The sequence below is a fragment of the Sus scrofa genome, chromosome 1 (genome assembly GCF_054392235.1).
Source record: "Sus scrofa isolate SSC_HxYL_T2T_F1_AM1 chromosome 1, Sscrofa_HxYL_maternal_Yorkshire_Landrace_v2.0, whole genome shotgun sequence".
NCBI classification, from domain to species: domain Eukaryota; kingdom Metazoa; phylum Chordata; class Mammalia; order Artiodactyla; family Suidae; genus Sus; species Sus scrofa.
The window spans coordinates 116310861-116336778 of record NC_139383.1 but is presented as its reverse complement, the minus strand read 5'-3'; the positions used below and the strand labels follow the sequence as shown (position 1 = coordinate 116336778).

At 39.4% G+C, this 25918-nt stretch overlaps 1 protein-coding gene across 6 annotated transcripts in view; it reads right to left on the bottom strand.

The window, feature by feature from the left end:
* The window catches only part of MTFMT (mitochondrial methionyl-tRNA formyltransferase), a 41440-nt gene that overhangs the window by 5275 nt on the left and 10247 nt on the right, over window positions 1–25918 (bottom strand). The window contains exons 6-9 of one of the 6 annotated variants that reach the window (XR_014822462.1): window positions 18360–18451; window positions 9111–9189; window positions 7732–8260; window positions 5674–7439 (exon numbers count right to left, since the gene is read on the bottom strand). Coding sequence is in view for 5 of the 6 variants with exons in the window: in XM_084987288.1 (XP_084843414.1) it covers window positions 6017–6202; window positions 8178–8260; window positions 9111–9189; window positions 18360–18451 (440 nt within the window). In the remaining variant the exon portion in view is untranslated. 6 annotated transcript variants of the gene reach the window in all.

The following is a 25918-nucleotide window of genomic DNA, read 5'->3' as shown; positions in this document are numbered from 1 at the left end:
TGCTGTGCTCTGGGCACTATGTTAGGTGCATTACATATATTATTTGTATTCCTCATGAGAATCCTTGCAAAGTAGGTACAATTTTCATTTCATAGATAAGGAAATAGATTCAGAGAGGGTGAGTATTCAGCTTAGGCTTAGGGCCAGTGGCAGGGTTCACGTTTGTTCAATCTAAGACTCTGCCTCTCAAAAATCATGTATCTTTATCTTCAAATTGTTTGATAATGTTAAGAAAAATGGTGAAAATAGGTTGTCCCACCTTTAATACAAAGTTTTTTTAAAAGCAATAAATAGCCTTTCAATAGTTTTTCTCAAGAGCTCCATATTATGCTCAGAAATATTTCTTTTGTCCTTCAAATCAAACCAAGAATAAAATCTTTTTTTTTTTTTTTAAACAAAATCTACTATAGCCTTCAGGTTCTAGTACTGTCATCAGCTAGCTGGTGCTGGACCCCCATGTCATCATTTCCAAGTTGAAATTTTGAGAGCTAAATCACAGAGACTTTCACACTTTAAAATTCTTTTCCTCCTGTTAGTCTAAAGGCATATCTGCAAATTGATGCTGCCATCCAGAGGAGAAAATATTGTTGCAGGCCCAAAGAAGGCCTTATAGCATCATTAAACTGTGGTAACCAACACAGCTACCATTTATTGTCTACTATGAGCCACATACTTGCCTGGGCATATTCTATATGTTTTTCTCTATTCTTCAAGGCAGGTATTACCCATGTGTTTAAACTGAGAAATCACAAATAAAATTTTTTAAAGTTTATCCTGGGTCACCCAACTAGCAACGAGTAACTGAATTCTGTTTTGAGTCTGACATTTTTTCAGCAATGACAAGAATCAAAATAGAAGCATCTTGCAAGAGGCAATGTGTTTGCAAATCCATCCTTTCAGCCAGAGCAGAGAATAGGCTGTGTTCCACCCTTGCAGGGAGGGCCCAGAACCAGGGCCAGCATGTGGCTCCCTGGATACCTCTTAAGCTAGTTGAAGCTGATACTGCTCTAGCACACAAATTGCTCCCTGAGTGACAGAATGCAAAGAACCTCCCCGCCCAAAAAAAGAGTTGCCAAAGAATTCTGATGCAAGCTCTGGAGTAGGGCCCAGGAATCTACATTTTAAACAAGTCTTCCAGGTGATTCTGGTTCAGATGAGAAACGCTGCTCATTCTGGGTTGTAGTCTCCAAAGGGATCCTGAAAGAATAGGCCGGTTAGTTTCCTGAGGCCTAACTGGGATGTGTATCATTTTTCAAAGAAGGGACTTGCGGGGAGCCGAGAAAATGCAGGGACTCAAAACAAGGACCTTGCTTAATGGCAAAAAAACCCCTGAAGGCAGGTTCCTAACCAAGGAAGGGAGCTCACCTGAACAGTACAAGCTGAAGGTGGGCTTCTGGTCAGGATAAAAGCCTGCCTGCATGGTACAAGCCGAGGGCAGGCCTCAGGTTACACATCTCTCATTTTGATGTCGATGGGGAAGAATTGGGACTTTCCTGGGAAAACAATTTCCATGTTTGCGCTGGAGAACATGGATTGTTTCTCGGGTGACCTAGTCTTTCCTGTTGTTTTACTTGTTATTCAGTTTTCCTCAGTCTTTCCTGATTATTTACTTATTATTCTTATTTTCCATTCTTATTTTCCTGTGGTGATTTGTGATTTAACAATAATATAATAAGAATTTCATCCTGAAGGACTTTCCCCTATTTTAATCCAACTTAGTTAAAACATAGTGTTTATCTATTAACTAGTTATATAGTAAACTTTAGAATTAGGATTTTAATGAGGTCCATAGAAGTTAGCCATATATTGTCCAAAAAACCTAGCTGTGAGATTTGTCTTTGATTTTAAAAGCTTTTTAGTGATAGCTAGTTTAATTAAGTTGGTTTATATTTACTTACACTGTCTCCCTGCCATAACGCTTTGAAGATAAGCACTAGTCTACAAACAAAGTTTGTAAATGCCAAATTCTTGTGTTTATGGCCTCTTTAAAGTACTCACTAAGTTTAGCTAAGATAGAGATCTTAAAACAGGCAGTAGCTGCTATACCATGTAATAGTTAACCAATATACTTTTAACACTGTAATGTAATCTGCAGTGAAAAACTGTCTATATAATCAACCACTGTTGCCAATAAAGTTTGAGCAGTCCAGCACCCTGAAAGAAGGGACAAAGAGGCTGTCTCCGATGCAAAAGCCGATGTCTGTCCATCTTCTTCGGGAAAGTGCACACTCCCTGGCCGCCGGAGCTGGCCTCTGGCAGCAGGGGCTGCCAACATCAAGATGGCATTTCTTTTTTTTTTTCTTTTTGGCTGTCCCGTGGCATACAGAGTTCCTGGGGCCAGGAATTAGATCCCAGCCTAGTTGCAACCTCCACCTCAGCTGAGGCAACAACGGATCCTTAACCCACTGTGCCAGATAGCTTTTTTTTTTTTTTTTTAGGGCTGCAGGTGGGGTACATGGACGTTCCCAGGCTAGGGATCAAATCGGAGCTACAGCTGCCAGGCTATGTCACAGACACAGCAATACCAGATCTGAGCTGCATCTGTGACCTATGCCATAGCTCATAGCAGTGCTGGATCCTCAACCCACTGAGCAGAGCCAGGGATCAAACCTGCATCCTCATGGATACTAGTCAGGTTCATTTCTGCTGAGCCACAACGGAACTCCCAAAGATGGCATTTCTAAACCTGGTGTTTTTCCTCTAGTTCCATGATGAGCTTGAGACTCCCTGGATGGGAAACTGCCCTCTATGAGATGGGCTTGCCTTCTTGCCTCAAGATGTCATAGGTATAAAAGGTGCTTCATATTGTCCTAAGTGTACCAACCATGCCAATCATGATGGCCAGCTTCCCTTTCCAGTTCACACAGCCTCACCTGCAGCCCCTCAGGTGAAATCACTGGACTTGGATGGCCAAGGACTAGAGGTGGTCTGGCAAAAAAGACTCCACCCAGCAAGGGCAACAGTAATCAGCTAACAACCAGATAGGCTCCACCCAGATTGCAGGGTGGCAGACCTGAGACAAGTTACCACCATGTCATGAGAGATGGGAACTTATAATCAGCAATCTGTGCCTTCAGTAAGGTTCCCCACTCCCCATGGCAGGGTCTGAGTGGGTACCTCTCACTGCAGAAATCACCACCATTGGAGTTCCCGTCGTGGCGCAGTGGTTAACGAATCCGACTAGGAACCATGAGGTTGCGGGTTCGATCCCTGGCCTTGCTCAGCGGGTTAATGATCCGGCGTTGCCGTGAGCTGTGGTGTAGGTCGCAGACGCGGCTCGGATCCAGCGTTGCTGTGGCTCTGGCGTAGGCCGGTGGCTACAGCTCCGATTTGACCCCTAGCCTGGGAACCTCCATATGCCGAAGGAGCGGCCCAAAAAATAGCAACAACAACAACAACAACAACAACAAAAGACAAAAAGACAAAAGACAAAAAAAAAAAAAAAAAAGGAATCACCACCAATGCCCACCCATAAGCTCCCAGAGGACACCAATGCTCCTTCTCTCTGAATTCCCTAACAGGAGCTTAGTGCTAGAGGGGGGAATACATGCTCAAAACACATAAACCAAAAAACAACAACCCAAAGGCATTTTCACACAGCCACTGATTCTCACAACTATTGTTTTTCATTTTCAGCCCCATTTCATACATGAGGAAACTGAAGTTCAATGATGTTTAGTAACTTGTTAGAAATAAAGAACCAGTGGTGAAGCCAAAACTCTCCATAAAAATATAATACAGAGCTGATAACCTGAATTCTCACATCCACTGCAAGAACCTTTGACATCATTTCCCCCACCCCCATCAACTGCTGCCACAGTTCAGATCTTCGCGTTTCTAACCCGCCAACAGATCTTCTGCCCCAGGCTGTACGTCCAATCTACCTTCCATCCCACTGCCAAAATTAACTCACCCAAATGCAAATCTAGTCGTATCACTTCCTTGATTGTCTATTGCATACAAGACAAAGGTCCAAATTGTCATGGTGTTCAAAGCCCTTGGTGATCTGATCTTCCAGTCTCATCTCCATCACTCTATTCCATTTCTGTCAATTCTTCCAGTTTCTTTAAAACACTGCTCTTTCTGTTCAACATGCCATTTGCTTCTCTTCCATGATTCACTATTCACTTTCTCCCAGCCAGCTATACACACACACACACACAAAATATGTAATATATATATATAAGTGTATAACTAGCTCATATGTTGAAGAGAGTGCATGTCAAATTTATGGGTAAGGCAGCTCAGATTCAATCCCTGGCCTGGGACCTTCCACATGCCCCAGGTACAGCCACAAAAAATAAAATTAAAAAAAAAAGAAAGTATGATAATAAAAGGCAATCATGCTCCCACCACTCAGCTGCTTAAGAGCCACATGCCCAACACCCCCATACAAGTGTTCTGGTATGCCTCCGTCCCTCTGCACATGCTGAATGCTCTTCCAGGCCTTAGACTGCATAATAAACTCACTTGGAAGCTCAGATTCAGCTTTGGCTCCTCCGGGAAGCCTCCACCGATTCCCTTGAAGAAGACCTAATGCTTCCACTGTACCTCCATTATGGCATTTATAGTAGTATTACATTTGCCTACATATACCTCTCTGAATCTCCAGAAGTCAACATAAAAGCTGATTACACAGCAAGTGTTCAATAAATAGGGTATTCATACAACCTGGTTTGCCTGGGAGAGTTCTGTTTATGCTTGTCCAGGAGTAATTAATATAAGTTTTTCCTTTTACTCACAAACATGTCCTATTTTTTTGGCTGGCCCTGCAGCATACGCAAATTCCCAGGCTAGGGATCGAATCCGAGCCAGAGCCGTGACCTATACCACAGATGCAGCAACACTGGATTGTTAACCACCACATCAAGCTGGGGATGGAACCAGCACCTCCACCGAGACAAGCCGGGCTGTTAGCCCACTGCACCACAGCGGGAACGCCAAACGTGTCCTAATTTAGATGACAAATGAGGTTTCGGGTTCAATCCCTGGCTGCTCTCAGTGGGTTAAGGATCCGGTGTTGCTGTGAGCTGTGGTGTAGGTCGCAGACAAGGCACAAATCTGGCATTGCTGTGGCTGTGGCGTAGGCTGGAAGCTATAGCTCCAATTAGAACCCTAGCCTGGGAATATTCATATGCTACCGGTGCAGCCCTAAAAGCCAAAAAAAAAAACCCAAAAAAACAAACAAAAAAAGAATGCTAGCACATTCCTACTTTAAGAAAATCTAGGTGTAAAATGTGAATTTATTGTACAGATCAATGTAACAGAGATTATTACACATTATAAATGTTAACTAGTTCTAGAGAACTAGACAGTAGATAAATTTAAAGAGTTGACTTTAGGAGTTACCACTGTGGCTCAGTGGAAACGCATCTGACTAGCATCCATGAGGACGCAGGTTTCAATCCCTGGCCTTGCTCTGTGGGTTAAGGATCCAGCGTTGCCGTGAGCTGTGGTGTAGGTCACAGACATGGCTCAGATCTGGCATTACTGTGGCTGTGGTGTAGGCCAGCAGCTGTAGCTCCAACTCAACCCCTAACCTGGGAATCTCAATATGCCTCGAGTGTGGCACTAAAAAGAAAAAAAAAAAAAAAAGAGTTGACTTTACTCCTTGTTGAAAATCAAAAATGTAGATTAAATACTGCTGAAATGACAACATAGTCAATGGGGACATATTATGTCAAAAATTTAATAGATGTACTTTTTGAAAGAACTTATCTTCAGTAATATATACATATACCACTTGTACCCACCCTTAGGGAAAGATACAATCTGCATGTTTGATATTATAAATAAAAATTTAATTTAAAACATCTTTTGTTATTCAAATAGAAGCTATTTTTAACTACGGTTAAACAAAAAGTGAAAAGTGAGGTAATTCATCTTGACAATAATCCTCCCTTCCAACAGTGTCATCTTCTTTGAAAGTCAATGTAATTCCTTGTAAATAAGGCTTTTAACAAATTACAAGTATGTAGTTGGTTCTTGTCCATCTTCTTCCTAACTACTTAATGTACTATTGCACTGCAATAATTTTTTTCTTCTGCCTCTTCTTCGGTGGAAGTCTGAGAGTCTGAAATCTGCACTGGCTTGGTTGAACTGGGGAATTTTTCTGGTACCAGTGGTGCAAATATCCATTGTAGAAATCAGTAGCTGTCAGTGTTTTCTTGAGCATTACTGATCGAACACCAATCCAGCCATCCTAAAGGGCAAAAGATAGTGAACAGGCAGTGCTGGCAAAACTGGTGGTAAATTTCAGTTTATAAAACTTTTATCATAGGATAAAAAAAAGCAAACCAACAAATCTTTACTAAATGCCTGGCTGCAAAGAGCACTAAGTGACATATATGATTCTTTGACTCTGAAAGTTTATTACCAAGGAGTGATAACAAATGTATACACTTATTTAAACCAAAGAGGAGCACAATGAAAAGGCATGTTATATCTCTGTGGTACTTTACAGTTTTCAGAATGTGTCCATGTATCTTCTGGTCATCAAAATATAACCCTTTAACAATTAGGCAGATCCAATATTATCCTCAGAGGAAACATATTTCAGAGGAGAAAACTGATGCCCAGAAAGCGTGAGTGATTTGTTTGAGGGGAACATAACTGGTGGATTCAAATTCGCATATTGAAACAACCCATTTCTTCTATGAGAGCAAACTGCAGATTTGCAATGTAGATGTATACAGACCCAGACATATGCACCCAATGCTCTTCCAGGATAAGGTAAAGAGTGATGAAGAGAGGCTGCTGTAGAAGTTGTATATTTACAGCCTGTGTAGATCAGATCAATCTATCACACATTTAAAGTACTCTTTCTTGGAGTTCCCATCGTGGCGCAGTGGTTAACGAATCCGACTAGGAACCATGAGGTTGCGGGTTCGGTCCCTGGCCTTGCTCAGTGGGTTAACGATCTGGCGTTGCCGTGAGCTGTGGTGTAGGTTGCAGATGTGGCTCAGATCCTGCGTTGCTGTGGCTCTGGCGTAGGCCCGTGGCTACAGCTCCGATTGGACCCCTAGCCTGGGAACCTCCATATGCCGCGGGAGCGGCCCAAGAAATGCCAAAAAGACAAAAAAAAATATAAATAAATAAAGTACTCTTTCTTAAGCATGAAACATCACACATTAATACCACATGAAGGGAAACTTTCAGGGAGTGGGAGGAACAGTGGAACACTTCTCAGGATAATGCCACTGTCTTATAAAACAATAATGGTTCCAAAGTCATTTTAAACTGTTAAGAAATCTCTCTAACCACTGTTGAACAGTAAGAGCAAGTAGGATACATGCACTGTTGAAGTTCAGCTAGATACGCTGATAGGACTATCTTTGTGATGGCCATAGTAAGAAGATGACTTGTTAATTATATTGTATTACTGAGAATATACAGGTTTCTGGGAGTTCCTGTTGTGGCTCAGTGGTTAACGAATCCAACTAGGAACCATGAGGTTGCGGGTTCGGTCTCTGGCCTTGCTCAGTGGGTTAACGATCTGGCGTTGCCGTGAGCTGTGGTGTAGGTGGCAGACACGGTTCAGATCCCGCGTTGCTGTGGCTCTGACGTAGGCCGGTGGCTACAGCTCCGATTAGACCCCTAGCCTGGGAACCTCCATATGCCGCGGAGTGGCCCAAAGAAATAGCAAAAAGACCAAAAAAAAGAATATACAGGTTTCTTTTAAGAAAGAACTAAACCTCATGGTTCCTAGTCGGATTCATTCCGCTGTGCCACGTCAGGAACTCCAAGATTCTACAATTTCTTGAGAAAATTAAACTCTCCATTGGCTCAATTGGATGGATAGGCACTTGAGTAAGGTCCCAATTAAAAATGACAAATGAGGAGTTCAGTGGTTAACGAACCCAACTAGCATCCATGAGGACTTGGGTTCGATCCCTGGCCTTGTCAGTGGGTTAAGGATCTGGCATTGCCATGAGCTGTAGTGTAGGTCGTAGACGCAGCTCAGATCCCAAGTTGCTGTGGCTCTGGCGTAGGCTGGAGGCTACGGCTCTGATTGGACCCCTAGCCTGGGAACCTCCATATGCAGCCAGTGTGGCTCAAAAAGCCAAAAAGCCAAAAAAAAAAAAAAAAAAAAAAAAAAAAGAAAGAAAAAGACAAATGATACAAACTATAAATTCACTAAAAAAAGTGTGATAATTTGAAACTAAAAGAAAATGTACCTTACAACAAACCAGCAGTATTTGTGACTTTTTGTGGTATATTACTGATCCTGGAATAACAGCCTGCTCTGTTAATTTTGAATCTAAAAAATGAAGGGAAAAGGGGGGATAAGAGAGAGAATAAATAATTATGCAACTTCATGGTGCTTCTTAAAAATCAAAAAACATTCTGGAAGATAGTACTAATACCGGAGAAGACACATTCACTGATGTCCTGACCTTGCAATCTGAAACTTAGGACAGAGCCATGATGCTGTGTATATCTTGAACCCAAAGGGATCAATGCACACAAGAAGCCATGAGCTATGAGTCTTTTACCCGTTGTTCCAGAAATCAACCTAAAATGTTGAATCTAGAAGTGTTGACCCTTTGGGGGAAATGACTACTGGTGGAGAGATATACAAGAGGCTTAGGATCTAAGCTGAATCTTCCATCTATGACCAAGCAAGTCTCAATTCCTCAGGAACTCTGACACCCTCTGAACTATACCAGCTCCCTCTGTGGCTCACACTTCTCAGTCCACCAGGATGGGAGGGCACTGATAGGCCTCTAAAGGACAAGTGTCCTGAAATGCTACATCCCGGCCCAGGATTCTTACTAAGCTGCCCAGAGATTTTCATTATGATATTCACCAAAACAAAATCAACCAAGTCATTCTGCACTCCCTGAAAACCTTAACATAGGAAACCACAGAACTCCGTATGGGACAGTAACAACTGCTCTGCCTGCTTCCCTTGTTCTTATGATGATTAAAAGAGAAAATACACGTGAATGGACACTGCAAAGATAAGACTATAAATGAATGTAAAATACTACCATTCTTGAACTGAAACAAACTAAAAGAATCCTTATTTTTAGTAAATGGTAAACAGACACATTTTCAAATGGACCACAGTGAAAACATTTTCCACAAGAGCTATTCAAAATAAGTACCAGTGAGAAGTAAACTATTAACTTCCACCAAATCCAGAAGTTTAATGGTATTATTCATCCAGAGGGTCTGCAAAGGGATCTGCAAAAAAAATTAAACAAGGTATGATAAAGAAATAACCCTCAAACACTCAACCCCAAACTCTTTTCACTACCATTTCACGTTAATCTGGTCTGACTTCTCTCCCAGTTACAGAGGAATTGGGAACTCAATCTCTAAACCTTGTGGAATAGAATATAACATGACCCTCAGCCTCCAGGATTTATAAGATCTTAAAATTAAACACTATTTTTAAATCAACATTAATATCTTTATTAATATTTTTGGGGGCGTTCCCGCCGTGGCGCAGCGGTTAACGAATCCGACTAGGAACCATGAGGTTGCGGGTTCGGTCCCTGCCCTTGCTCAGTGGGTTAACGATCTGGTGTTGCCGTGAGCTGTGGTGTAGGTGGCAGACGCGGCTCGGATCCTGCATTGCTGTGGCTCTGGCGTAGGCCCGTGGCTACAGCTCCGATTGGACCCCTAGCCTGGGAACCTCCATATGCCGCGGGAGCGGCCCAAGAAATAGCAAAAAGACAAAAAAAAAAAAAAATTTTTTTGGTTAAAAATGTATGTTCACTATTTTAAAAAGATGCAAGCATTACAACAACTATGCTTTAAAAAATTAGAAAGTGAAACTATTCTGTATTCCCATCCCCAGGGGTACCCACTGCTAATATTTTGATATGTATATCCTTGTATTTTTTATACAAATATAATTATTGCCAAAAATCTAGGACATACTGTTTGACAAAGAACTTTTTACTTAACCATAAACCATGGACAAATTTTCATCAGTACATACTTACTCATTTCACTCTTTTTATCTGCTGCACAGTATTCCCTTCTGTGAAATGTACCATAATTTATGCAATCAATTACTTTATGATGGGTATTTCATATTATAAAATTATAAAAATTTTTTAAATGTGATAATAAATAGCTTGGTAGATATATCTTTGAGGACTTTCATTTTTTTTTTTTTTTTATGGCCGTATCTGTGTCATATGGAAGTTCCAGGGCCAGGGGTTGAATTAGAGCTGCAGTAGAGGCCTATGCCACAGCCACAGCAATACCAGATCTGAGGTGCATCTGCGACCTACACTGCAGCTTGTGGCAACACTGGATACTTAACCCACTGAGCAAGGCAGGGACTGAACCCACATCCTCCAGAGACGTCAGGTCCTTAACCCGCTGAGTCACAATGAGAACTCCCAAGGACTTTTATATTTCTGGAGAATAGTTGTTATTTTAAGTGCACTACCCAGATTAAAGAGCATCAACATCTTGGAGTTCCTTGGTAGCCTAGTGGTTAAGGACTCAGCATTGTCACTTCTGTGATTCAGGTTACGGCTGTGGCTTCAGTTCAGTCCCTGTCTCAAGAAATTCTGAGAACCAAAAGTGTAGCCAAAAAATCCCCAAAACAAAACAAAGAACATCAAAGTTTAACATCATTTTACTGTTAAACTGCCTTGATGAGAGAAAAAAAATGGCAATCTATTGCTATGTATTATTAGTCAGCCCAAGGAGCAGTCCATATATTATTTGCACATCTAAGTTATTTCTCAGACCTATTTATGTCCTTTGTCCATTAAAAAACAATAAAAACAGGAGTTTCTGCCATGGCACAGTGGGTTAAAAATCCAACTGCAGCAGGTGGGGTAGCTGCGGAGGTGTGGGTTTGATCTCTGGCCCGGCACAGTGGGTTAAAGGATTCAGCTCAGGGTGCAGCTGCAACTTGGATTCAATTCCTGGCCTGCAGCTTCCATGTGCTATGGGATAGCCACAAAGAGAAAAAAAAAACAAAAAACAAACAAAAAAAAACAACTGAAGAGTTCACCTCATTAATTGGCAAGTGTCTTTTACATTTTTAGGAAATTAGCACTTTAACTACTGGATATATTATGAATATTTTTCCAGTTTGTTGACTTTTAATCTTGGGTACAGTAATTTTTTCCATGAAGAAGCTTTGTACTTTCATGGACTAATATTTATCAGTTTTTTTCCCTTATAACTTCACTGGTTCATGTCATGCTTTAAAAGGCCTACCCATCCTCTAAGATTATCAAATATTATAAAATTATTCAACTGTGCTTTTTCCTAGCTCTTTGCGGTTTCATTTTTTTTACATTTAAATCCATGATCCATGTAGAATTTATTTTGATTTTAAAAGGTGGGAACTCCGAGGGCTTCCTCTTTTAATAGCTAACCAGTTATCCCAACACTACTTACTGGATAATCCATCTCGCCCTTCCCGCCAATGAGAAATGCCTCCATTATCACACTTTGATATAGTCTAACATAAATTCACAGACACAAAGAAATAAGTTCTCTCAAACATCTAAAGCAAACTGATTTTCAGACTGTAGTTCAGTCCTCTGGTTCATGGATGAGTAAAGCAAGGCCCAGCGAAATGCAGCTGTTTCCCCAAGTTTAGACATAGCTAGTTAGTGGCAGAGCCAAGGACCAGAATCTATGTTTTCTCAGTCTCAGCTCTGCACTCTTTTTCATATATCCTCTAAAGAGGGCATTTAATTTTTAGAACAGTTAGATTGTTTCAAAGTTTTGAACATTAAATCAGAGCATTAAATAAATTTGAAGAAAAGTTCACAGGTGTTTGTAACTTTATATATGTCATATTTTGGTACAATATCCTCTTCTATAATTTGCTATTTCTTTCACCTTCTTCCAATAAAATGACTGGAAATGATTTTCATTTATGTTAAGTTTTTTCTTTCAAAGAACCCAAAATATTTTTGGAACATGTTTATGGACTGAAAAACATTTATATTTACTAAGAGCTATAAACATGAAAAGTATACAATCAGAATATACAGTTTTTTTTCTTTTTAGCCCATACCCATGGCATATGGAAGTTCCTGAGCCAAGGACTGAGCTGAGCTATAACTCACAGCTGCAGCAATGCCAGATCTTAGCCCACTGCACCAGACCAGGGATCAAAGTGGCGCTTCCACAGAGACAGGCCGGGTCATTAACCCACTGCGCCACAGCAGGAACTCCCTAGAATATACAGTTCTTATTCTTGAAGAGGTAAAGCTCCTCATCTTATCATCAAACCATTGCAGAAATGCAAGGGATAGTAAGAATATAGTCATTTCTGTGTTCATCAACATTACTGTCAAAATCACATGTTGGCATGGATTTAAAGTCAGAGTCTATCTCCTTTGATCTTGACAGTTGTGGAACTGGTCATTAAACTCATTCTAAAGGTAAAAAAGCAAAAGATCAGAGAAGGTAAGGGTCTTGCTCTTGATTAATAAATGGCAGTTCTAGGAATCAAATCTCACCTTCTGGAGTTCCCTGGTGGCCTAACAGTTAAGGATCCAGCACTGTAACTGCTGTGGCTTAGGTTCGATCCCAGGCCCAGGAACATGCACATGCCGTGGGGGCAGCCAAAAAATAAATGAATGAATGAATGAATAAAGATATAGAATTAAAAAAAAAATCTCACCTTCTGACTCCAAGATAAGCATGCTTTCTGCTATAGTACAAGAATTTCTCAGTGGACAGGAAAGGTGAATTGCAGAAGATAAGAGTTATCGTGTAGCAATGTTTCTCTGTGTTTAATTTTCTGGAGAAATGTCAAACTGTTTTCCAAAATAGTTGCACCAGAAGTTCTGACTAGTATCCACAAGGATGTGGGTTCAATCCCTGGCCTCGTTCAGTGGGTTAAAGATCCAGCATTGCCACAAGATGTAGCACAGGTCACAGATGCAGCTTGGATCTTGGTGTAGCCATGGCTGTGGCGTAGGTTGGAGACTGAAGCTCTGATTTGACCCCAGCCTGGGAACTTCCATGTGCTGCATGTGCAGCACCGCCCCCCCCCCACGCCCCCGCAAAATGGAGCTACATCATTTCACATTTCCACCAACAGTGAATGAGGGTTTCAAATTCTCCATATCCCTGTCAACACTTGCTAGTGTCATGTTTTTTAAATTGTAGCGATCCTAGTAAGTGTGAAGTGGTATCTCAGTATAGCTTTGACTTGCATTGCTCTAATGACTAATGAAACTGATTACCTTTTCATGTGCTTAGTAGCCATTTATATATTTCCTTAGGATAAATGTCTACTTTAATCCTTTGATGATTTTCTAATCATGTTACTTATCTTTCTGCTACAGTTGTCAGAGTTGTTTATATATTCTGGATACTAGACCCTCATTTCCAAATATATATATATTTTTGTCTTTTTGTCTTTTTTTTTTAGGGCCGCATCTGCAGCATATGGAGGTTCCCAGGCTAGGGGTCTAATATGAGCTACAGCTGCCGACCTACACCACAGCCACAGCAAAGACAGATCCAGGCCTCATCTACAACCTACACCACAGCTCATGGCAACACCGGATGCTTAACCCACTGAGCAAGGCCAGGGATTGAACCTGCAGCCTCATGGTTTCTAGTCAGATTCGTTTCCACTGCACCACAACAAGAACTCTCAAACATTTTTTTATTCTGCAGTTTATCTTTTCATTTTCTTGATAGTGTTCTTTGAAACGCAACAGTTTTTGACTTAAAAGTCCAATTTCTCTATTTTTAGTTTGTTGCTTAGGCTTTAGGCATTATATGTAAGAACCAATGCCTACTTCAAGTTCATGAAGATTTATCCCTATTTAAAAAAATTTTTTTAATGGCTGCACCCACAGCATACGGAAGTTCCCAGGCCAGGGACTGAATCCAAGCCACAGTTTTGACCTGAGCTGAGCTGTGGCAATGCCAGATTCTTTAACCCACTGCACTGAGTGGGGACTCCAATATATCCTTATATTTTCTTCCAAGAGTTTTCATAGTTTTAGTTCTTACATTTAGGTCTCTGATTTTTTTCTGATTGTGGACATATGGTTGTCCAAGCACCATGTAGTAAAAGGACTATTTTTTCCCCCATCAAATTAAATTGGCACTCTTATCAAAAATCAAGTGACCATAAAGGTAAAGGTGTATTTCTGCACTCTGAATTCTATTCCACTGAGTTATACTTTTTGTCATTATCATATTGTCTTGATTACTATATCTTTGTAGTAAGTTTTGAAATCAAGAACTATGAGCCCTCCAACTTGTGCTTCTTTTTCAAGATTTTGACTATTTCTGGACCTCATGGGATTCCATATGAATTTTAAGATAAGCTTGTCAATTTCTGCAAAGACATAAACTAGGTTTCTTTTTCTTTTTTTTTTTGCTTTTTAAGGCCATACCCCAAGCATATGGAAGTTCCCAGGCTAGGGGTCGAATTAAACTATGGCTGCTGTCTTATGCCACAGCCACAGCATCTTGGGATCCAAGCCACATCTGCAATCTACACCACAGCTCAACGGCAACATTAGATCCCCAACCCACTGAGTGAGGCCAGGGATCAAACCCGCAACTTCATGGATACTAGCTGGATTCGTTTCTGCTGCACCACAATGGGAACTTCTCAACTAGGTTTTTTTTATAGGAATTGTGCAGATCAATTTTGGGAATAGTGCCATCTTAATACTAAGTCTTCTAATCCATGAACGCAGAGGTCTTTCCATTTACTTAGCTTTCCTTTACTGTTTAGTAGCTCTTATAGTTTTTGGGGGGGGGGAATTCTTTATAATTTTCTCTATATAAGATTGTGTCACCTGCAGAGACAGAGACAGTTTTACATTGTTCCTTTTTCTTGCGTAATTCCCCTGGCTATAACCTCCAGTGCAGTGTTAAATAGACGTGGTGAAAGTGGACATCTTTGTCTTGTTTCTGATCTTAGAGGGAAAGCTTTTGCCATTAAATATGTTAGTATTGATTTTTTTTTATAGATGTTCTTAGTAGGTTGAGGAAGTCCCCCTCTGTTCTTAGTTTGTTGAACATTTTTATCATGAAAAGGTATTGGATATTTCAAATGCTTTTTCTGCATTTACTGAGATAATTATGTGGCTTTTATCCTTTATTCTATTAGTGTGGTGTATTACATGGATTGATTTTTTTATGTTGAACCAATTTGCATTCCTGGGCTACATCACACTTGGTCATGGTGTATAATCCTTTTCTATATGTTGTTTGATTCAGCTTGCTAATTCTGTTACAGATTTTTGCCTCTATATTAATAGGGGTTATTGATCTGTAGTTTTCTTTTCTTATAGAGTCTTTATCCGACTTAGCCTACTTGAGTTTTATTTTATTTATTTATTTATTTATTTTTTTGTCTTTTTTGCTATTTCTTTGGGCTGCTCCCGCGGCATATGGAGGTTCCCAGGCTAGGGGTCCAATCGGAGCTGCAGCCACCGGCCTATGCCAGAGCCACAGCAACGCGGGATCCAAGCCGCGTCTGCAACCTACACCACAGCTCACGGCAACGCCAGATCGTTAACCCACTGAGCAAGGCCAGGGACCAAACCCGCAACCTCATGGTTCCTAGTTGGATTCGTTAACCACTGCGCCACGATGGGAACTCCCTACTTGAGTTTTATAGTAGCTACAAACATTCCCTCTGCTTGGAATGCTCTTTTCCTGATTTTGGCATGACTTGCTTCTTTTTTCTTTCAGAGTTAAGCTTAAATGTCAGTTCAGAGAGGCCTTCTCCATCCAGATATCCAGTCTAAAATAACCTCCTGTTAGCCTATCAAAAATTTTCTGATTTTAATTTGAATGAAAGAGCTTATCATACTACCTGATATTTTTCTTATTTGGTTGCTTATTTGTTTCCATCTTCCCACAGCACTTCTATCTCTAGTACCTAGAACAACACCTGACATATAATAGGCTTTCAAAAAATATTTTAATGAGTGAATGAATAATAACAGATATAATTTAATGAGTACCAGCTCTGTATCAGATACCAAACTAGAGGCTTTATATACTTTATATCATTTTTGAATGAACTAATTTTAATTTTCTAATTTTCAACTGAACTAACCAAAGCCCAGAGGTTAAATAACTTCTCTAAAAGCTAGGAAGTAGTAGAGAGAAGATGGAATCCAGGTCATCTGGAGCTAAAGTCTGTATTCCTTTCCCTATGCAATTCTGTTGCAGTGAGAAAATTACAGCATTTGAAGTCAGGCAGAAAAAACCCGATTCACACTAACTAGCAATGCGGCCTTGAACAACATTCAATAACCACTCACTGAGTATCTACTTTAACCCTAACTCTAATACCAACCCTAGAGTTCCCGTCGCGGCTCAGAGGTTAGTGAACCTGACTAGCATCCATGAAGACTCGAGTTCAATCCCTGGCCTCGGTCAGTGGGTTAAGGATCTGGCATTGCCATGAGCTGTGGTGTAGGTTGCAGATGCGGCTCGGATCCGGCATTGCTGTGGCTGTGGTGCAGGCTGGCAGCTACAGTTCCAACTGAATCTCTAGCCTGCGAACCTCCATATGCTGCAGGTGTGGTCCTAAAAGACAAAAAAAAAAAAAAAAGAATACCAATCCTAACTTAAAATGGCATAATACCCACAACCTAATGTGACCCTCACTGAAGAACCTTGCGTGCTATGGATATTCAACGGCAGTTCTCTATTTTGTCCAACAAAAGTGGTCCATTAAAAACCCCACAGAGGAGTTCCCGTCGTGGCGCAGTGGTTAACGAATCCGACTAGGAACCATGAGGTTGCGGGTTCGGTCCCTGCCCTTGCTCAGTGGGTTAAGGATCCGGCATTGCCGTGAGCTGTGGTGTAGGCTGCAGACGCGGCTCGGATCCCGCGTTGCTGTGGCTCTGGCGTAGGCCAGTGGCTACAGCTCCGATTCGACTCCTAGCCTGGGAACCTCCATATGCCGCGGGAATGGCCCAAAGAAATAGCAAAAAGACAAAAAGACAAAAAAAAAAACAAAACAAAAACCCCACAGAGTTCAAACAACACAAGACATTATCACAATGAAGGGGAAAAAATCCAATAAATTTGTCAAAGAACTGAGAATTTAATTTGGATATTTTAACAAGTAGTTACAACTCCAGTTTGTATGCCATATGTATAAATCAAGGATTTAAGAATTCAATTGTAATAAATTGGCCAAAGGCAAAAAGATATACAGGAAAAAGCATTGGATTTGGAGTTAGATTTAGGTGCATTACTTCATAACTGGGCATCTAAAGTTAGTTAGTTATTTTCTTTTCTTTTTTTTTTTTTTTTTTTTTTTTTTTTTTTGGTCTTTTGTCTTTTTTTTGTTGTTGTTGTTGTTGTTGCTATTTCTTGGGCCGCTCCCGCGGCATATGGAGGTTCCCAGGCTAGGGGTTGAATTGGAGCTGTAGCCACTGGCCTACGCCAGAGCCACAGCAACGCGGGATCCGAGCCGCGTCTGCAACCTACACCACAGCTCACGGCAACGCCGGATCGTTAACCCACTGAGCAAGGGCAGGGACCGAACCCGCAACTTCATGGTTCCTAGTCGGATTCGTTAACCACTGCGCCACGACGGGAACTCCAGTTAGTTATTTTCATTCCTCTCATCTATCAGCTGCGATAATAAAACTTGCTTATGGGAAATAGCAAAATATATATTTGAAAATACTTTGTGAATTCAAAGACCCCTATAAAAACTTAAAGTTGAAAGAATATATTTTAAATGAATGTCAGATATACAAAAGAATTGAAAGCAGGAACTCAAACAGACATTTGCACATCCATATTCATAGCAGCATTATTCACAACAGCCAAAAGGTGGAAACAACCCAAACATCCATCCACAGACAAATGGATAAACAAAATGTGGTATATACATACAATGGAAAATTATTCAGCCTAAAAAAATAATGACATTCTGATACAGGATAGTACATGAATGTAACTTGAAAACATATGCCAAGGGAGACAAGCCAGGCACAAAAGGATAAACATTAGGTGATTCCACTTATATTAGGTACCTAGAACAAGCAAATTCAGGAGCCAAAAAGTAGAAGAGTCGTTACCAGGGACTTTTTGGAAGGGGGAATGGGAAACAGTTATTTAATGGATAAGGATTTTCAATCTGAATTGATGAATGTTTGGAGATAGACACTGGCAATAGTTGAACAACATCAATGTACTTAATGGCACTGAACTGTAGACTTAATAATGGTTAAAATGGTAAATTTTATGTTATACATATTTTACCATAATAAAAGAGTAGATATTTAAAAAAAAATAAATTTCAAGATTCTTAGGTTTTGTTTATGGGATTTATTTCTAAATAAAAATATTTCAAAAGTAAATCATACAAACATATACAACTAGGTAAAACTGCAATTTGACTTCAAACTTACTATATTTCCAATGGCACGATAAAGTCTGAATATTTGCTCTGAAGTTTGTTCCTCCCATTTGACACAGCTGGTAGCAGCAGAAATCTTAGGGGCTACAAGATAAAGCCAATAGCAGGAATGAATATCAGGTTCAATGACCATAAAATAACTACTGATAATGAATGATAGATACAAGAGAATTCATTATATTAATTTCTCAACTCTTATATGTTTTTAATTTTCCATAATACAAAGTAAAAATACATACATTAATAATAAATAAAAGTACTAGAAGAAAACAGGTGAATTTCTTTATAACACAGGAGTATAAAAAGTCCTTCAAAATCCAGAAGCAATTAAAGAATGACAAATGTGACTACATAAAAATAAACTCTTGAGGAGTTCCCTTCATGGCTCAGTGGTTAACAAACCCAACTGGCATCCATGAGGATGTGGGTTTGATCTCTGGCCTTGGTCAGTGGGTTAAGGATCCAGCATTGCCATGAGCTGTGGTGTAACTCACAGACGTGGTTCAGATCCCGAGTTGCTATCACTGTGGTATAGACCGGCAGCTGTAGCTCGTTTTAGACCCCTAGCCTAGGAACTTCCATATGCCGTGGCTATGGCCCTAAAAAGACAAAAAAAAAAAAAAAAAAAAAACCTCTTATAAGACAAAAAGAAATTCCATAAATTAAACCAAAAAACAAATGATAAATGAGGTATTTGCAATTCATACCACAGTAATTTATATCCATTTATATATATTCCATATGAGATACATCTATATTATAAATATAAGTATTTATATACAATTAGTATACACATACATAAAATATATTTATGAGGCTGAATCACTGCCCATTGTGCTGAGAAGGCACTTGAATATATATTTATATTATATTTAGGGGTACTGTATATCTATTATATAGATTTATTTCTATCTATTACACAAAGTATGCCTAAAAAACAGAAGAAAAAGATCAAAAACCAGATAGGAAAATGGGCAAAAGATATAATAAACTCTTCTCAACCTCACTCAAGGAGTAATGTAAATTAAAATTATTCCAAGACACAATTTCTTATCTATTACAGTAGGAGGTAACATATGCATAAAGTTACCCATAGTGGCATTATTCGAAACAGCATAAGATTACAACCAATCCAAATAGCCACCATAAGAGATCTATTGAATAAGTTATGATTTACTCACATAACTAGAACTATGCCACCATAAAAAGAAATAGGAAAATCTCTTAAAATTGATAGGAAATGATCACTGGGATATACATTAAACAAAAAAAAAAAAAAAGGAAGATGCAGAAACCAGCTATAATGGAAAAAATAAAAATCATTATAAAATAAAAAAAGAAAGATGCAGAAGAGTGTATATTTCATGCCACATTTTGTGGAAGAAAAAAGGAAAATCAGTTTTAATATATGTGTTTTTGCTTATCTTGATAAAAGGAAACAACTGAAAGGCTAAATCACAAACTAGTAACTCTAGAGGGAGGGATACAGAATTGAAGGAGAGAGGGATGGGATGGAAGCAAGACTTCTCTGTGTACCTTTTCAAATAGTTTTAACCTTTGCATCATGTAAATGTTTTGCATATTCAAAAATAAGATTTAATTTTAAAGGGGAAAAAAGCAACCCTGAAAATTAAAAAAAAAAAAAACTGAAGTAAATAAACTTAACTGTATATCAAACTAGGTAACAAAACCACATGGAAAAAATAATTATCTCCAATAAGTTTTGCTTTTTTTTTCTTTTTAGGGCTGTGCCTGCGGCATGTAGAAGTTCCCAGGCTAGGGGTCAAATCATAACTGCAGATGCCGTGTCACAGCCACAGCAATGCCAGATCCAAGCCATGGCTGCAATCTAGACCACAGCTCACGGTAGCGCCAGATCCTTTAACCCACTGAGGCCAGGGATCAAACCTGCATCCTCATGGATACGAGTCAGGTTTTAACCCACTGAGCCACAATGGGAACGCCTCTAGTAAGTTTTGAACACAGTACTCTGACTATATACCCTTAGTAAGATATATTTTAAGGGAAAAAAAACTGCAGAAAAATCTTAACTCTTACTTAATGGTTATACTTTTTGTAGAATATTGATGTTGTGATTCTGAAATCATCTTTGCACTGCAAATAGAAAACAATAGTATTGATTTTAAAAAGACTTTCCATGTAAGAGAAAAATACCAGAAAAATATGAACTCAAACATTTTTTAAAAACATAACACCCAGGCTTGTCCACTGACATTTCATCGCCAGACACTTTGTTGTATCAGGTGGTTTATAAATGCCACCTGCCCCCAACTCGAATGAACAAGGGAGAGATGGCTGATTCCAACATGGGACAGAGGATTTACCGGGTAAGCCTGGGACATGCTGTAACAGAAAATAAGGAAGCACTCACACACTAGTTGGGGGTGGAGGCATGTCAAAAGGATGCATGAGCCAACTTTAAGAGGCTCCCACTGGCTAAATTTGGGACCACGTGGGCAGCACAAAGCATTATGAATGAAATTAACTATAAAACAAGGTAAGTAAAAATCCACAGGTCAAATGATAATAAATAAAACCCTCATTTGCCACCATAATTGAAGGTGATTATGGCACCAACTCCTTATTTTAAAAATTTATAATTGGAGGAGCAGGATCATGATGGCAGAGGAGTAAGATGTGGTGTTTACTTTCTCCCAGAAACACATCAAAAAAAAAAAAAAAAAAAAACCATCTACATGTAGAACAAGTCATACAAAACATCTACTAAACGCTGCCAGAAGAACTTAAACCTCCAAAAAGGGCAAGAAACCCTCCACATAACCGGGTAGAACAAAGGGGATAAAAAGAGAGAGAGGGTGAGAAGAGAATAGGGGGGAAAAAAAAAAAAAAGGAATCAGGACAGGACCAGCACTCCTGAGAGGAAGCTGTGAAAGAGGAAAGGAATCTGCACCCTGGGAGGCCACCTAACTGACAGGGAAATCAGCCAAGACAGAGAGGGAACGTCAAAGCCCCAGAGAAAGGCACAGCAGCTGGACTGAGGAGGGCAAAGCAGAGAGAGAGAGAGCCGCACAGACCGTCTGTACCACCATCCCAGAAACCACAGCCTGAGATACTTGGGAGGGGACTGGGCACTGAGACCCAGGCTCCAGAGGTCAGTTCTGGGGACAGGACTAGTGTTGGCTGTGTGAAGACAGCCTGAGGGTCTAGGGAGTGGTGCACCACAGGCTGGGGAGCAGAGTATCACAGCTGTGAGGGAGGAGCCCCAAGCCCACAAGAGAAGCAAAGCGCCATTGTTGGGAAGGGGGAGACAAGGAGGAGTGGGACTACCATAGGAATATCTTTCTCTGCACATGTGTGGGGCTCTTAGGCAGAAGGGTGCATCTTGCACAGGCTACGGAGGCAAACCACTGCAGCCATCTCAGACTCCAGAGTTGGGCATGGCCTGACACTACCAGGAATCCTGATCAGGCACCACCTGTGGCCCCAGAAACCTCAGGGGACACCACAGAGGAGGGCAGTGCAACCCAGCACCACCCCCTGTTGCTCTCACTCCCCTGCACACATCCTGCTGTTGCCACTGCCAAAGACTCTGGGCACCACCTACACATGCCTGAGGGTCACTTCCCAGCACCCTGAAACCAGGAGCAACCTGTGTCAACTCCCCACAAGTTCTTGCCACTGTCAAGGCACCAGCAGCCAGGAACTGACTACAGGCCCTGCCCATTGCCTCCATCTTCCAGGAAGCACATGCAGGCTGTATACCAGCACAACTACTATCAAGCGGATAACAGCCTGTATATACACCAAGCATTAAAACCAGAAGCAGCTTTCATGTAAAAAGAAAAAAAAAGTAAGCCCTCACAAACTACCTAGGGGTGCTCTCACACATAAACAGCCCTCTAAGACTAAAGTAGTTGTTTTCCCTAAACTCACAGAACAAGAAAAATATAAGCAAAATGAAAAAGCTCAGGAATCATTCCCAGGAAAATAGCCCTGAAGCAACAAACGATGAAACAGATCTCTACATTCTAACAGACACGGAGTTCAAAAAGTGAGAGTGAGAATTCTGAAGGAATTAAGAGTGGATATGAAGGCACTAAGAGCGAATCTGAACAGTAATGCAGATTACTTTAGAAAGGAACTAGAAAATATAAGGAGTTAAGAAAAATTAGGAAATTCACGTGCAGACTCAAGCTGAGTTAAAGGCACTGAAGAGCAAAATGAATAATGCAGAGGACTCAACAGAGACTTGGAAGATAGAATAATGCAAATCACCCAATCAGGAGAGCAGACAGAAAACCAAATGAAAAAACATGAAAGCAATATAAGTTATATATAGGATAACATATAGCAGGCTAATCTATGCATAATAGGGATTCCAGAAGGAGAAGAAAAAGAATAGGGGATTGAAAATATATTTGAAGAAATTATGGCTGAAAACTTTCCAAATCTAAAGGAAACAGATATTCAGATACAGGAAGCACAGAGGATCCCAAACAAGACGAACCCAAACAGGCACACACCAAGACATATTATAATAAACATGGCACAAGTTAAAGTGAGGATTCTAAAGGCAGTGAGAGAAAAACTAAGAGTTAATTATAAGGGAACCCTCATAAGACTATCAGCTGGTTTCTTTACAGAAACATTACAGGCCAGAAGAGAGTGTCATGATATATCCAAAGTTCTAAAAGGGAAAAATTCTCAACCTAGAATACTCTACCCAGCAAGAATATCATTTAAAATAGAAGGAGAAATAAAGAATTTCTCCAACAAACAAAAACCAAAAGAATACAGCAATACTAAACCTATTCTAAAAGAAATACTGGAAGGTCTCCTAGGAAAGAAGTAAGAAGATATAGGATAGAGGACATCGCAATTGGAAAGCAATCACTTAAATAAGCCAGTAGTGTACAGACCTAAAAGATAAAAAAAATCTATCTGTAAAAGTGACAATAAACACAAGGAACAGCAAAGGGATACACATGAAGATGTAAAAAAAGGAAATCACAATCATAAAATGTGAGGAAGGAAAGAAAAAAATCCTGTTTTTTTTTCTTCCAGAATATATTAGAGCCTATATGACTATCAGGCTAAAGCCCAAGCAGATATAGGAAGGGGTTAACGTACTTGAAAAACAGGGCAACCACAAATCAAAGCCAAACAATACATTCACCAAAAATAAAAAGAGGACACAGCATAAAATAAAAGGAAATCATCCAACCAAAACAGAAAGGAACAAAGGAAAAACAATCAACTGGAAAACAAGGTTTAAAATGGCAATAAATATACATTTATCAAAATTACCTTAAATGTAAACAGATTGAATGCTCCAATCAAAAGACACAAGAGGCACAATGGAGTAAAAAAAAAAAAAAAAAAAAAAACCCAAGAGCCTACATATACTGACTACAAGACACTCACCTTAGGGCAAAGGACACATATAAATTGAAAGTGAGGGGATGGAAAAAGGTTATTTCATGTGAATTGAAAGACACGAAAGACGGAGTTGCAATAGTCATATCAGACAAAATAGACATTAAAGCAAAGGCCATAAGAAAGTGAAAGAAGAACACTATTTAATGTTAAAGATCAATTTAAGAGGATATTACATTCATCAATATATATGCCCCTAATATAGGAGCATCCAAATACATATAACAAATACTAACAGACATAAAAGGAGAAACTGATGGGAAAACAATAATAGTAGGTGATTTTAACACTCCACTCACATCAATGGACAGATCCTCTAGAGAGAAAATCTTAATAAGACCACAGAGATCCTAAATGACACAATAAAACAGTGAGACTTAATTGATATTTTCAGGACATTATATCCAAAAAAACTAGAATATACATTCTTTTCAAGTGCACATGGAACATCCTCTAGAACTGACCACATACTGGGGCACAAAACTAGCCCCAACAAATTTAAGAGTATAGAAATTATTTCAAGCATCTTGTCTTTGACCACAATGGCATGAAACTAGCAATCAATCACAGGAAAAGAAATGAGAAAAAATGACTACATGGAGACAAAACAACATGCTACTAAAAAACCAATAGGTCAATGAGGAAATCAAAAGGGAAATTTAAAAATACCTCAAGATAAATGATAATGAAAACACAACCATTCAAAATCTATGGGATGCCACAAAAGCAGTTCTTAGAGGGAAGTTCAAAGCAATATAGGCCTTTCTCAAAAAACAAGAAAAAATCTCAAATCAACAACTTAACCTACCCCCTAAAAGAATTTTAAAAAAGAACAAACAAAATCTAAATTCAACAGAAGGAAATCATAAAGATCAGAGAGGAAATCAATAAAATAGAGATTCAAAAAACGATAGGAAAAAAATCAATAAAATCGAGAGCTGGTTCTTTGAAAGGGTAAACAAAATAGACAAACTTCTGGCTAGACTCACCAAGAAGAGGGAAGAAAGAACCCAAATTAACAAAACAAGAAATGGAACAGGAGAAATCTCAATGGACACTGCAGAAATACAAAAAACCATAAGTGAATAGTATGAACAATTACATGTCATCAACAAATTTGACAACCTGGTAGAAATGGACAACTTCCTAAGGACATATAGCCCACCAAAACTGAAGCAAGAAGAAATAAATAATTTGAATACATTATTAGAAGTGAAGTCAAATATTTAATTTCAAAACTCCCTACAAACAAAAGTCTAAGACCAGATGGCTTCACAGGCAAATTCTACCAAACATACAAAGAACTTATAACCATCTTTCTTAAACTTTTCCAAAAGGTTGAAGAAGGGACAATCCCAAAGACATTCTGTAAAGCTACCATCACCCCAGTACCGAAACCAAAGATACTAGCAAAAAAAAAAAAAAAAAAAAAAAAAAAAAAATCATAGGCCAATATCTTTGATAAATATAGATGCAAAAAATCTCAACAAAATTTTAGCCAACCAAATCCAACAACATATAAAAAAGACCATACACCACAACCAAGTGGGAATCACCCCAACTTCACAAGGATGGTTCAATATATGCAAATCAACCAACATCATACACATTAACAAAGGAAAAGTCAAAAACCACATGATCATCTCAACAGATAAAAAGAAAGCATTTGACAAAATCCATCACTCACTCATGATAAAAACTCTTTCCAAAGTGGATATAGAGGGAACATATCTTAACATAATAAAAGCCATTTATGACAAACCCACAGCCAATATAATACTTAACACAGAAAAGCTGAAAGCCTTCCCACTAAAATCCGGAACAAGATAAGGATGCCCACTCTCACTACTTTTATTCAACATAATATTGGCAGTCCTAACCAAAGCAATCAGACAAACAAGATAACAGGTATTCAAATTGGAAGGGAAGAGGCAAAATTGTCACCTATACAGATGACATGATACTATATATAAAAAATCCTAAGGACTCCACATAAAAACTGCTTGAACTGATCAAGGAATTCAGCAAAGTAGCAGGATACAAGACTATCATTCAGAAATTGGTTGCATTTCTGTATACTAACAATGGAATATTAGAAAAGGAATATAAAAATATAATACCTTTTAAAATTGC